Genomic DNA, 15,101 nt, shown 5'->3' with positions numbered 1-15,101 from the left:
GATCATACACACACCTGAATAATATCTGTTGTAGATACCATAAAATGTTCTGTAATACTACAGTATTAATGTAGCAGTGGTGTGTATTGTTAATTCCAAATAGTAGAAACTATACAGGAAGTATAAAAGAAAAAAGTTTTCTTGCCTGTTTGTGTGGGGAAAGTTTTTGTGTTAGACCTGACTTGGAAAGTTCAGCCAGCTTCATGTTTAAAAAAAAAAAACACCTCAGCCTCCCCTTGAGGAGGGGGGCAATTATAAAACACTTACAGGAGACAAGTCGAGTCTGTGCTCTCTGCTCGTAGTCTGCACAGTTAGGCAGCTGTTGGAAAGAAAGTGTGTAGCTGTAAAATGGAGCTGTGTTTTTTAAAAACTTATTGCAGTAAGAAACCCGAAGTAAAAAAAAAAAAAGAGGGTATTCTTCCCTGCTGTTTCAACTGACAACTCGTGTCTGGGCCCTTTTTGTGCAGCCTGTTAGGCTGTCATGCGAGGAAACTTCTCAAAAATATATTGCATTATTCAAAGTACCACGGTCCCAAAGCTCTAACCTAATATTTCACCATCCATCATGATCTGCTTACTTTTCTCATCACTGCTGCCAGCTCAGTGCTGTCAAATAGAGTTAGGCTGGCTTGTGAATGACATCATTTTTTGGCTCAGTTTCTGGGTTTTATTATAGGCCTCCTTCTATTATGAAGCACCTGTACTGCAACTGTATTCTTTTCTCGGCTTGAATTACTACTCATCTGAGGTTAGAGTGTAGAGGTTCCTGTAAATTACATATAATAAAGCTGCAGCATATTTACTCTTTGTTAAAATTGAAAGTTTTTTTTTTTTTGCATTATATGCTACAAAAATGACTGCCATTGTATGCCAGAATCACAGTGAAGATGATATTTCAGACACAGATTTAACTCGTTTACAACTTCCTTCATTATATTATAGTGTTATATTTAACACTGCATATACATTTACACTTTAAATCCCAGACTTTTTCTACACTGAAGAGTATAATTAATGACCTTTTAAGGGATAGTTTAGCTCTTTGGAAGATGGCTTGTGTGGATTAGTTATGAACAAATACTTCTCTGAATTTTATTGTTTTGGAGAAATAATTTATTTCTGACCAGACTAATGAGCTAACGACCAGTTCATATAGTGGCCAAGACCAAAGGTGTTTTGAAATATCATCACTTCTAAATATTTCATAGTGATTAATGCATACATTGTTTCATTTACCTTTACACCATCAGTTTTATAATAATTGACTTAAATTTACTTTAAATTCTGTGTTACTTTTTATATTTCAACTGGAGCAATTGTGTAATGTAAATTTAATGACATTATAAAGTTTTTCAGTTAGCTTTCACACAAAACTTTTGAGATTGGAATTGTTAAAAAAAGTTAGCAGCCAGTTTTCACAGTGTTGGACTAGCCATTAGCTCATCATTCTATTGAAACTTAAATGTGTTCTGCAAACTGAGATTGTTAAGAGAACTGTGTACAACGGTTAAAATGTTATTTAATTATAAGCATTCCTCAGAACAATCTGGACTATGCTTGATAATTACTTTTGTTTACCGTACAGTGGGTATAAAAGAAGTGTACAGTGGACGTGAAAGAGCTGTATGGTAGACATAAAAAATGGTAAAGGGGACATAAAATTGTACTGTGAACATAAAATAACTGTACAGTAGACACGAAAGAACTGTACAGTAGACACGAAAGAACTGTACAGTAGACAGAAGAACTGTACAGGGGACATAAAATAACTAAAGTGGACATGAAAGAACTGTACAGTAGACATAACAGTACAATGCTTTTAAGTCAACTGTACAATTTTTGACAAAAGAACTGTACCATTGACAAAATAAATGTACATTAGACAGAAGAAACTGTACAGTGGATAGAATTGCACAGTATACATAAAATACGTAATTATACAGTAGACATAAACGAACTATACAGTCAACATAAGAGAATTGTACAATATGCATAAAAAAACTACAGTGGATATAAAATAACTGTACAGTAGGCATAAAAGAACTGTACAGTGGATATAAAGAACTGTACAGTGGATATATAAAGAACTGTACAGTGGATATAAATAGAACTGTACAGTACAAATAAAAGAACTGTACAGTACACATAAAAGAACTGTACAGTAGACATACAGCGGGTAAAATAAGTATTGAACACATCACCATTTTTCTCAGTAAATATATTACTAGAGGTGCTAATGACATGAAATTTTCACCAGATGTTGGTAACAAACCAAGTGATCCATACATACAAAGAAATCAAACCATAAATGTCCAGAAATGAAGTTATTTGTAATCATGTGGAATGACACAGAGAAAAAGTATTGAACACATGAAAAAAGGGAGGTGTAAAAAGGCATGGAAAGCCAAGACACCAGCTGAACTCTCTCAGTAATTAGAAAGCAAGCCTGCCCCTTGTCAGTGCAAGTTAATATCAGCTGGTTCAGTCCCAAATGATGGCCAGGTATCACACAAGAACCATCTGATGATGGGTAAAAGTAAAGAGCTCTCTCAMGACCTTCACAACCTTATTGTTGCAGCGCCTTGGCTTCTGAATAAATGAAAATGATTTAACACAGTTGTTTATACATTTAGCAGCTCTTTTTTATTCCACAGCTGTCCTGCTAAAAATGACAGATTTTCTTTTCTGGATCTCTGACAGACGGACTTCAATCTCTGAACTCGTAAAGTTCCTTTTAGTTTTCGCTGTCATTTTCATGAATGGACACTTCCTTGTAGCTGAGGCAGGAATCATAGCCTTATATGGTGTTTTTGGGGTGGTAATTATGCTAATCTCCTCTCGCGTGCACGAGCAGCTGGAAAGAACAGGTGTAATTTATGCAGCTCATTTACACACTTTTCCTGAAGATAGAAGAGTTTGTTGAATCTGACGTGACATGTTCGTACGAACCCTTTTACGAACAAAAGTAAGAGAAATTTAGGATAAGAATACGAACATGTTCTTGCATGAGGCCCAATGAGCCCAAACACAAAGTCAAGGAAACTCTCAATTGGTTTCAGAGAAAGAAACTGAAGCTGCTGGAATGGCCCAGCCAATCACCTGACTTGAATCCAATAGAAAATTATGGAAAGAACTAAAGATCAGAGTTCATAGAAGAGGTCCATGAAACCTTCAAGATTTGAAGACTGTTTGTGTGGAAGAATGGGCCAAAATCACACCTGAGCAATGCATGCCACTAGTTTCTCCATACAGGAGGCGTCTTGAAGCTGTCATTGACAACAAAGGCTTTTGTACAAAGTATTAGATAAATTTCAGTAAGTGTGTTCAATACTTTTCCCTGTGCCATTCCACATTATTACAAATAACTTCATTTCTGGACATTTATGGTTTGATTTCTTTGTATGTATGGATCACTTGGGTTGTTACCGACATCTGGTGAAAATTTCATGTCATTAGCACCTCTAGTAATATATTTACTGAGAAAATGGTGACGTGTTCAATACTTATTTTACCCGCTGTGAGAGAACTGTACATTTGACATAAAAGAATGGTTTGGTGTTTGGAAAGAGATTTTGATTCCAGTATGTCACAGCCCACTTTCAGTACACTGCTAGAAAAGGATGAATTGGCCCTTTGGGGAAAGTAGTATTGACCTCTACTCATCAGTTCACAAAGGTTAACAGCTTTGGCAGAGGAGTTAGAGCTGCCAGGGTGAGTCACACTTTCAAACATGACTGAGTCATCGGGCGACGGGATGGAGCGGAAAGAAAAGGATTAGCCGTGACAGTGTACAGAGGTCGTGACGGAGGAAATGAAGACATGCAAAATAATTTTAAAAAATATTGAAAAATACAGAGATAGAATACTCTGTTATTTTCCACGGACATCCAAACAGCATGTTATTGTTGGCTAAAGTTGTGGAAAAGTTCCAGTTTAAGTCCTGTTAAAGAAAAGAAACTTTTTTTTTGAAGAAGTGGGAGAACTTTGAATTGAGTGATTCATCTCTAGTTTCACTATGACAGTAACAGGGAAAGGGGGATGAGGAGGAGGGGGAAATCACCAGACTTTTGAGCACACTCACACAAGGTCATACTTTGTGTTGAATCACAGCTTTATTTTGACTGACATTAAGGGGGCGCTGCCTTCAACATTAGTAGTCCCAAGCTGGTTCGATTAGCCAGAATCAATGAAAGCCAGTGTGTCATTTCAGATCCACTGAGCAGAGGAAGCCGGGACTTAATTCAGAGCGTTTTTGACCCTTCCAGGCACCGGTTTAAATTTGTTAGAACCTAAAAGTGTGTGTGGTTAGGTGAAGTGTGCACTGATGCGTTTTGATTTTATAAATTATCGAAGCTTGAGCTACTTTACAGTGCTGTCTGCTTTAAAAACAGAGCAAAAATAAGTATGGATTGTACACATTAGTTTTTTGATTTGTGTTATAAACAGGTGACACATTACAGGCCACATTTAATGATAAGTCAAAAATACTATGAACCTAAGTTTAGACATTGTTTTTGCACTTTTTATTTTAACTTTGGTTTCATTATACAGTTTTATTTTTTGTCTTCTCTTGTCCAGATTTGTAATAAAAACTGAAGAAGAATATTTCTCTTTTATGCACAGGTTATAACACAATTTTGTTGGACTGTGAATGTGTGCGTTTGGACAGTTTTTGTTATACCATGAACAAATTTAATCAAAGGTTCCCACCAATTAGCTTTTATAGATTTACAGTGATGTTGACACCACTGTCTGTGTTTAAATTCTAAGTTTTTAAAAACATAAATAAAGATAGATAGAAAACTCTTTGATTTGTATATTTTGCTTCTTACAGAGCGTTGCCTAGAGGACCATGAGTTGGTGGTTCAGGTGCAGGCCTCCATGAACAGCGACAGTAGATTTCTCTTCAGGAAGAACTATGCCAAATATGAATTCTTCAGAAACCCTCTGGTTAGTGCACTTTGTTAATATTATTAATAGGCTCCATAAAAAGAAAGGGTATGAGTGTTGTTCTGTCTGTCAGCAACACACAAACGTGGCATTAACTCAGTCAGCTTTATAAATATTGAGCTAAAATCTGGTAAAGTATTCGCTGAGGGTCGTCCCTAACAAAAACTTTGAGCACTTAAAGATCCTGTGAGTTTTTTAACTACAATTTTAGCACTCAAAATGGCAAGCAATATGATTTTTATAATTGCTAAACAGGACCTGGGGCAACCCCATTTTTCTAAGCAAATTATTTAAAAAGGTATTATTGTACTATATTCCAGCAAATCATATAAAGGAGGAGGGAATATTAGACATTAGCTGATGTAATTATAATATTTCCTGTGTAATACCACCTGTTGAGACAAGCACAAAGCACCTGTCTTTGTTTGGCGCTCTTGTGAAATATTTCGACAGCCGACTGCACGGGTGACAGTTGGCGTGACGTCTGCATCTGTCCCAACATTCCCGCCCTGTAATTATTGTCGCAGTTTCTGACATGTCACCTTCCTCCTCCGCCAGACGTTTTTCCCGGAGCACATGGTTGCGTGGTGCCAGGAAACCAATCACACAATTCCACCCTCTCAGCTCCTCCAGGTACGCACCTCTTTTTTTTTTCTTCTCTTTCTCTGTCCTTTGTTTTTGGCTCAGATTGTCACTGCTCTTCCCTACGCACACACACGCAGTTTAGTTTCCCTCCGAGTCAGCACCTGCTACATTACAATCAGGCTGGCATACCTCACCCCTGACCCTTAGACAGTGTGTCTCGTCTGAGCCGGCGGTAATAACTACTGTTGATCCCCTGTTGACACGTAACTGTCTTGGTGCATGCACCGCAAGCCGAGCGCCCGTGATGGATGAAATCAGGCAATATAAAGCAGAAAATCTTCTCCCCTTACTTCAACGGTTATTTAAAACACATGTGCACATGTGTGAAGTATTTGCAACGACCTGTCTCCTTCTCTGGATTTAGAGGAGTTATTGAATAAAAGGAGGTCTAAATGCAGTTTAGATGAAATCTCGGCTCATTTAATGAAGCTGTCAGAGACAGAGCCGCGGCTGGTATCCGTCCATCTCGCAGAAAGCTTTTAATCCCACCCTCCCCCTTCCCTCACAATCATATAGACGTGGCATTTTTTTATTTATATTCGTAAAGGGATGAGCTGGATTCGTGTCAGGAATTCCCTCTGTTTGACTTCTTCTAAATATGAAATCTTTCCACTCAATTAGTCCAAACCGAGGCGCTTGCTGCGTTCAGCTCATCCAGGTGTTTGCCATATTCCTAAATTACGCAAGAACCATTTGTCAGCGCGTAGCGCAGCACGTATGATGGTGCTGTGGCCCAGAAAGAAGAGCCGTTTGAATTATCATAGCGTGTGAATGTGCACTCTGCGACTGTTGGAAAATGGATGAGGCCCATCGGGAGGTTTTTTTTTTTTTTCCTTCTTTCCAAAACACAGATGAACATGTGCTTCAAATATTGAAGAGGCTTCTGGAACAGTTTGTCTGTTGGCCACAAATCACAGCTCGGCATCGAATTTATTAACTCAACCCGCCACTTTGTTTATCAACCTAATCTGCCTTCCCATCTGGCCTTAGCGGTTTCAGAGCACGCCGTAACGTCACATGTCTTTGGGGTTGTTAAAGGACTGATTCTGACTTCGTTTGGATCACAAAGTGAAATCTGCTCTCGAGTCCCATTCAGTTTTCTTGTCAGCCTCATGTGAAGCTGACAGGGTGTGAGCGTGGAGTAAATAAAAACACTGTACCATGGAGCGTCAGGTTGTCTGTTGTGTCTGTCAGGGATGGGCAATTCAAGCAAAAATACTCAAATTTGTCAATAATTATTACATTTTTTCTACAAAATATTTGACCTTCCACTCCAACCAATCTGAAGACCAGCATGCAGCAAGTCACTCTCACCAAAATAAAAGCTCAACAACAAATTGTTTGAAAACAGAAAGCAATCTTAACTAGAGAAATTGCATTTCCTGCCAAAAATGCAGTGATTGTGTAATGCTGAAAGATTTTTGCTGTAATCTGCTGAAGAAGCTGCAATGGTTTATTAGCAAAACTGTTAATGCAAGTTCAGTTTGAACAGCTGACTTTTGCTGAAAGTAGGACAACAAAAGTGAGAAATCAGTAGAAACAGTAAAACAATTGGAAAAGAGCTCAAATTTGCAAAAAGCAGCTTAAAGCAGATGAAACATGTTAAAACCAAGACAGGAGGAAATAAGAATGGGAGTTTTCAAATCAGCAAAAATCAAGAAAAGTACTTGCAATTTGCTTTGAAATACCTAAAAAGCTGAAACTAGACCAAAAATAGCTTAAAATTAACTGTAATAGCTACAGTTGGAACAAAGAAACCAAAAGAGCACATTTGCTGAATTAAGAAGTAAGAAGCTGCAATGATCAACAAAAGGTGAATTCAGCTGAAACATGCTAAATTAGCTAAAAATTAGCATAAACACAGAAAATAGTTGAAACTAGAAAAAAGCAATTGAAAGAAGAATACAAACCTTAATTTAGCAGAAAGAAGCTAAAAGAAGCACAAAGTTTAAATTAGCATGTTTTGAAATATAAATTGTTGAAATAGCTCTAGACTTGTGGATTATGTAGATTGTGTGCCGAAAAACGTACGGAAAAAATGCAAATGCTTAATATCATTCACACAACAAGTACTCATCTCAGCCACCGCTTTATGATTTAGGGCTGTTTTTGGTTTTATGTTTTTGCCTAAAAAAAATGTCCAGATCACAATGCGGAACTTGTTGTGAAAAAAGTCCTGCAGCTGAAAAATGAAACGGAGGCTTCAGGCACAGCGACACGTCCTGCTGCTTATCCTGATAACGAGGGATAATTATGTCCCTTCGTTTAAACCAGCTCAATGACTTAACGGAGAGGGAGGTGTAATTATTCTGACTGGAAAGCTGAGCTCACCTATGATCAAAGTTTCCACGTAATCATGCTTTCAAAATAAACTATGATGGCATAAATTGATGGCGGAGACGCTCTGAGTTGTTTCGGTTTTCTTTTTGTTGTTGTTGTGGAACGTGGAGTGGGCGGTAGGTGTTAACGAAATAAAAAGCACCCTGACTGGAAAAGCACTGTTAGGAAACAACTTGGATCATCACCACCATGTGCCAATGTAAAAGTAAAAATAGTAATAATAGTGGCATTATTTCTAATTTTCCCATTTTTAACTAAGCTTTGGCTACTGGAAAATCACTGCCTATCCCAAGTCTGGGTTGCTGTATATCTGCAGACAGGCCTCACTTTCTGCACCTGAAGGGCTTCTCATCTTATGTGACGGGTAATGCAGTAAAACATGGGTCTCATTTTTGTCTCTGCAGTAGTAGCAATACCAGCCAAAGTATTTTTTTTAATATGCCACATTGGTGACATAATATCAGAAATAAACCAAATTCAAAGTCTGGTGGCCTGAGAGGAATCATTTGCTCCAAAATGTGTCCAAAACCCATTTTTATTCATTTTAACGACCTGTTTTAATGATTTAATGACCTTTTCTCTTACTGAACCCATCGGCATCATGGGTAAGGAGATTCAAGTTGTGAAGCAGAGCAAGTGCTTAAGGCCAAATCTCACCTCACCTCTTCCCTTTACTTTAAGCCCCGGCCCTATATTATAGGAGCTCCCGCTGTGGGGAAACGTGCCCAGATCATTTTTTGTGATGAAAGTGAAGGCGCAGAGTTGGGCTTTCAGGCTCTTTAGACAGATATTTTTCAAGGGCATACTTTGAAACAAAAGTGGTATGAGCTGCAGTTGCAAAAAGATTTCACAAGTTTTAGTGCTTTATTTGTTTTATGGGCACAAAATGTAATGTTGGCTTTGATGTGTTTTGGTGCTTTCTGTTTTGAAGTCATTGTCAATTTCTTTATTCATACAAATAGCCAAAAAAGCATTAAACACTTCACTTAACTAGTTGTATTAACTATGTAAATAGTACATATTAATGTTTAACATAATTGCTACTATTGTTAAACATTAATTATTGTCTATTCACTTTCTGCAGACTTTATCGGGTTTTACCCGATGTATGTGGATATATTGACGTTGGCTTTGTTTCCAACAAAAGAACTGATGCAAAGACGAGCCATATTGTGGATTTAGCCATCCACTTCCTGTAGCAATGTGAATGTTTAGAAATGAAACTGAACTGCAAAGTGATTGGCTCTTGTCTGTAAGTCCTCTGCAGATGGTGCCGGCTGCAGTTTTCAGTCACTGGCTGAGACACTGATGAAGAGCCTATTATAGGCTTCAGATGTTTCCTGAGGCAAAGTTTTTTTTGTTCTTGTGGAATAATTGCATTTTAAATGATTTCTGATTCCCTTTTTCTTTTTTTTTTTTCAGAACTTTCTTTCAACCAGCAGCTGTCCAGAAATCCAGGGTTACTTGTACATGAAGGATGTGGGGCGGAAGTCGTGGAAGAAAGTTTACATGTTCCTGCGTCGCTCAGGGTTATACTGCTCAACAAAAGGGACCTCAAAGGTGACAGCAAGTTCATTTCCCTCCCATTATGAGGAGACAGCTTATTTCAGATTAATTATCTTCAGAGAATAATCCTGTTTTTGATGTTCTTCTCGCTGCACACGTCAGTAAACCCTCGGGCTGCTTTGCCCTTTCATGTTTTGACTCCTTAATTATTTCTGTCTCCAGGAGCCCAGACATTTACAGTTACTAGCAGACCTGGAGGACAGCAACATCTTTTCTGTCATCGCAGGCAAAAAGCATCACAGTGCGCCCACAGACTACGAGTTCTGTATCAAGGTGAGTCTCGGTTAGCAAGTGTGTGATAAAACTAATCTTAAACATTATTAGAGAAATTGCATTTCCGGTGAAAATGCAATGTGAATGCTTAATGCTGAAAGTTGTTTGCTGAAATCTGCTGAAGAGGTTGAAAAAGTTTAATAGGAAAACAGTTTAATTTGAACAGTTGACTTTTGCTGAAAGTAGGACAACAAAAGTGAAAAATCACTTTAAGGATAGACAAAAAAGTCAAAAAATCTGAAACGAGCTAAAAAAGTAGCCACAATTTGCAAAAAGAAGCTAAAATTAGATGAAGCAAGTTAAAATTAAGGCAGACGAGGAAATAAGAGTGTAAGTTTTCAAATCAGCGAAAGACAAAAAAATAAAAAGTTCTTGCAATTTGTTTTGAAATAGGTAAAAAGCTGAAACTAGCCTAAAAATAACTAAAAAAGTAGCTGGAATAGCTAAAATGAGCAGAAAGAAACAGAAAGAGCACATTTGCTGAATTAAGCAGTAAAATGCTGAATGATCACAAAAAAGGTGAAATCAGCTGTAATTAGCTAAAAAGTAGCTATAAACAGAAAATAGCTTAAATTAGCAGAAAGCAGCTGAAAGGACAATTTCATTTAGCAGAAGAATACCAGAAACGGTCAGCAGGATGGCTAAAAAAAGCTAAAATCAACAAAACTGATGCTGATGGAAGCTGAAATTAACACAAAGAAGTGAAACAATGCAGAACTACAACAAATGGACAATAACAATTGCTGGACATTTTAAAATGCTTTAGGGATGTTGAAGACATTGTTCATTTTCGAAGGGGAAAAAATGGCGAGAAAAGCTAAATATAAATTTAAATATAAATACTGTATATTTCAAGTACAAATTGCTGAAAAACTGACAGAAGAAAAAAATATGATCTGAATAATGTGAATTCTTAGCAGTCACAGACGTTGAGAAAGAAGATTCAGATTTATTTATTTATTTATTTTAAATGTTTTATTCTCTTTTTATGTTTCAATGTATTATAAATGTGTTAGGTCTAATAATAAAGACCCAAATGACAGGGTCGGTGTATTTATCAGCGCAACGTGTAAAAAATTGGACATCTGTTCTTAAAACTGCAAACTGTTCACTTGCAGCCCAATAAATGCCGGGGGGAAATGAAGGAGCTGAGGATGTTGTGTGCAGAGGATGAGCAGAGTCGAACCTGTTGGATGACTGCTTTCAGAGTCTTTAAGGTAACATTGAGAATGTCTGAATCCCTCAGCTTGAACAGTTCTCACTAAATCACACTGCAGCTCGTAAATCTTATAGCTGCAAAAGTCTAGTTAAGGAAAGTTATATCAAAATTTACCTAATTTGAAGATAGTTTGCTTGATAACATTGTTTAATCCATTTATTTGTTTATTTATTTTTTTGTCTACAGTATGGGATTGTGTTATACCAGAACTATAAGGTCCCTCAACAAAGAAAAACCCTACTCTCTCACTTTTCAACTCCTGTGGTGAGTTTATTTTACTGGATCCAGATTAGTGCCCAACTTTTAATCATTGTTTTTGCAATCTTTGACACATCGACAGCGTTGTGCAGAAACACTGGTAGCAAGTGTGAAACACAAATCCTCATTCTGACCATTGTATGTCTCTGGCTCCCCCTAGAGGAGTGTATCTGAAAACTCCCTTGTGGCGATGGATTTCTCCGGGAGGATAGGCAGGGTGATCGACAACCCGGTGGAAGCTCAGAGCGCTGCCATGGAGGAGGGACTCGTGTGGCGGGTGAGACACAGCTTCAGGTTTCATGTTCCCACTCGTACAACCCCTAAAAACTCCACAAGATGACAATTTCTTAAGCTTTGTCCTGTCTCCGTGGCTTCTCTTCCAGAAGAGAACAAGAGTGAACTTGTTAGGTTCACACAGTCCCTTACACCACTCGTCACTAAGCTCGGGTAATTCTAAACACTCTTAGAATTAAAGCTGTGTTGGATTTCTAGCCGTTTGTTTCAGAAAAGTATTTTCACACCTTGCGTTCTGTCTTCTCCGCAGTCATTCACATAGCTCAGCTGTGGTTCTACGGCAGAATCACCAGAGAGGAGTCCCATCGCATCATCCACCAGCAGGGCCAGGTGGACGGGTAAGTCAGCCGAAGTCGTTCTCGCGTTCCCCAAACTTCCTGTGTGTATTTTAACTCTGCGTTTCTCACACCGACTCATCTCCTTTCTCCTGCTGTGAAGGTTGTTTCTGCTGAGAGTCAGTCAGAGTAACCCCAAGGCTTATGTTCTCACGTTGTGCCATCACCAGAAAATCAAACATTTTCAGATACTACCGGTAAGCATTCCCTGCTTGTAATTCATGTGTTTGGGGAAAGAATTTTTTTTTTAAAAAGTGGGGTTCTGTGGAAATGATGTGAACACTATAAATAATAAATATCTCACCTGTTGGCCTAAGATTTTGAATGGACTCAGTGTCGAGTGTAGATGTGAGAAGACTGATGAGCTAAGGGCTAGTCTGAGGGGAGCCAAGACCAAAGTATATCGCTGCTGTCCTAAAATATCCGTAGTCATCAAAATCTTACATTGTTTTGCATTACATGGTTATTCCAGCTCATTTTTCCTGGTGGAAGTCCTGCAGGCTCTAGTTGTGGTGGTACAGCCTGCTGCTGCCACCTATTTCTTAACTATTTATTCTACGTAAATAACAGCATAATGCAAAATTTGCAGCAATGTATGCTTTAGAAAATAAAGTTTGCATGAACATAAGGTTTTTTTTTAGAATAAAGTTGTTTAGATAGCAGCAGTTCACTTTGCTCTTGGTCTAGGGAAAAGGTCATCAGGGAGACATATAAAACCATGCAGGACACTGGGTCATGAGGAACAGGGTTGAAGCCATTAGCTTATAATTTGGTCTGATTTAAACTGTATTTCTTCAAATTGAGGTCGCTCAAAGGGCTATCTGCAGCAGATAGGTGTAGTATCTCACAGGGCTGAGACTAGCTGGCAACAGCCTTTGCAAAAAAAGAAATCTCCAAAACATCTTCAAATGTTTGCAGGGGTTACAGCTGCATTACAACGTGAGCAGCAACAGGCTCGATGTGGATGTGACCATCAAAATAATGGATGCGGCCAACAATACAGTTTAGAGAGCCTTGCACAAAATTGCACGCCCTTTTTTTTAGCTTGCTGCTAACTTGATAGCAAACACTCAGTGAGACTGCAACAGAAAATTTGCGTGTTTTTTTATTTTGTGTTGCCTTCTAGTCTCCAACAGCTGCAGTCCAGTGAGACACTGCCCTACAATATTATTTGCAGAGGAGTATAAAGTACTTGAAAATGTTAACTACGTAAAAGTAAATATACCTGAACAGAAAAGGATTTTGGTAAAAATGAATTTCACTGACAAGTAAAATAAGTCATAAAACTGCTCACAATAATCGAGAAAGTAAAATAAATTTACTTGACCAACTCAAATGGTTCCATTAAAAGAGTTAAGTAAATGTAAAGAGTGTAAAATTGCTCAATTTGCTCAACTCGGTTTAGTGAACCAGTTGACAGAACTTAAGTAAATGCAACGCTGCAATTTTTAGAGTGCATGAACAACACGTTTCATGGAGAGTACTGGTTATATTCATATTTGTAGCGTGTTATGAGGTATTAAATTCTAAAATATGTAAAATTATGTTTTTTACGTTTCGAATGTAACTAAATAAAACATGGTAAGAAGTACAGTAACAAGGTAAACGTACTTTGTTACTAAACACCTCTGATTATTTGTTCTACATCAAAAGATTTTAGCTGTCTGTTATATTATTGTGGCTGTTTTTCAAGCATGTTTTCCTTCTAATAAACTCTTTTTGTGTGTGTGTGTGTCCCTTTTGGTGTGGACTTCTTAACGATGCCAGTGTGAAGAGGACGGCCAGGTCTTCTTCAGCCTCGACGATGGTGTAACCAAATTCACCGACCTGATTCAGCTGGTGGAGTTCTACCAGCTCAACAGAGGGGTCCTGCCTTGTAAACTCAAACACCCGTGCACCGTCGTGGCCTTATGACGTCTTCGGACCGTCTGACCTCGTCTCCCCTCGGACACTTGACCTGACTCTGCCTGAAACAAACACAACGGGGGACGCACTCTGTTTGTTTTGCTCTTTCCAAGAAGCTGGTGAATTGACTGATGTTTGATTGTTGTCTTTTTTATTTTATTTTATTTTATTTTATTTTATTTTATTTTATTTTATTTTATTTTATTTTATTTTACCGTGAGTCTTTTGGAGACTGCTGCCCGGTTGGATTTGTTGTGATTTGCATGGAGGTTTTGAGGAAACTGATGCACAACTTGCTCGGGGAAGCTCTTTCCATTACAGAGACGATGAACGAAACAAACACTGCCACGTGTCTGAACGCTGTTTGCAAATTCCTCCACGACACCTTCTGTCACCGATAATGGCACGATGGGACCTCGAGGCTTTTGGAGTCTCGCAAAGACTTTATTCCTCCTCAAGCGGACAATCGGCAGGACGGTTGAATCTTTCACGTGGACCTCTCCGAAATCGTTTCTCACTCTGTAAAAGAAGAAAATCAGTTTTATTTTCTGTCGGTTCGCGCTCAACGAGGTGGGCGTGGCCTTGGATGGTGTGCGACAGCTCTCCTGGTGCATTACTTAACCCACACGGTGCCGTCACATTTTACCATTTAAAGCTTGCATCTACACGTCCGGAATTTACCATGGAACAGATTCAAATGCATCAGAAAGTCTTGATTTGAGTTTAAAAGAAAGAAAAAAGTAACTTTTTTAATGTTTTCACTCTATTAGATATGAATTCACTCAAGCTTTCTTTTCTCAACGATGCATTCGTTTAACTCTTCCTTTCTTTCAGTCTGAATATTTGCTACTTTCCTTTGTGACTCGCACAACAAATCACTCGTTATTCATTATAATTCTCATTATTCTGTTTAACACTTCATCTCCCTAAAGTGTGTTCCTGGCAACCCCTCTTGGAAACGATGTGTTAATTGAAACGTTTAGGTTAAAATAAGCTGGAGGAACAGACAGGAAGTTTATGTGGAACAGGGTCTGATTCTTCATGCCTCAGAGGGAGTCATAGCCACAAGTGGAAATCAAAGCAGACACGATCAAACTGAATGCTCCAGCTCATGTGATCTACATTAGTCACTGACCTTTTGTCACATATGGCACAAATTGTCTTCTACCTCCTAAACAATGACCGACAAACATCCCCTTGTTTGTAAAAAGAACTTAGGAAGCAGTACATTTAACATGATGTGGCCTTTTTTATTTCTAGTACTCATAGATATGTGCAGAATATATTTACTACCCCATGGACCTCTTCAGTGGTTA

General features: G+C 38.3%; 1 protein-coding gene across 1 annotated transcript in view; it reads left to right on the top strand.

The window, feature by feature from the left end:
• LOC106514242 (growth factor receptor-bound protein 10) overlaps positions 1–14,736 on the top strand; it is a gene marked incomplete in the record, with an annotated part of 85,345 nt that extends 70,609 nt beyond the window's left edge. The window contains 11 exon segments of the mRNA XM_014003403.1: positions 4,835–4,950; positions 5,509–5,583; positions 9,358–9,495; positions 9,664–9,774; positions 10,893–10,991; positions 11,180–11,257; positions 11,412–11,528; positions 11,635–11,698; positions 11,796–11,883; positions 11,984–12,077; positions 13,648–14,736. Coding sequence (XP_013858857.1) covers positions 4,835–4,950; positions 5,509–5,583; positions 9,358–9,495; positions 9,664–9,774; positions 10,893–10,991; positions 11,180–11,257; positions 11,412–11,528; positions 11,635–11,698; positions 11,796–11,883; positions 11,984–12,077; positions 13,648–13,794 — 1,127 coding nt within the window.
• Positions 14,737–15,101: the final 365 nt, after the last annotated feature.

Source organism: Austrofundulus limnaeus, unplaced genomic scaffold (genome assembly GCF_001266775.1).
Source record: "Austrofundulus limnaeus strain Quisiro unplaced genomic scaffold, Austrofundulus_limnaeus-1.0 Scaffold18, whole genome shotgun sequence".
Taxonomy (NCBI): domain Eukaryota; kingdom Metazoa; phylum Chordata; class Actinopteri; order Cyprinodontiformes; family Rivulidae; genus Austrofundulus; species Austrofundulus limnaeus.
This window is presented reverse-complemented; position numbering and strand designations above follow the sequence as displayed.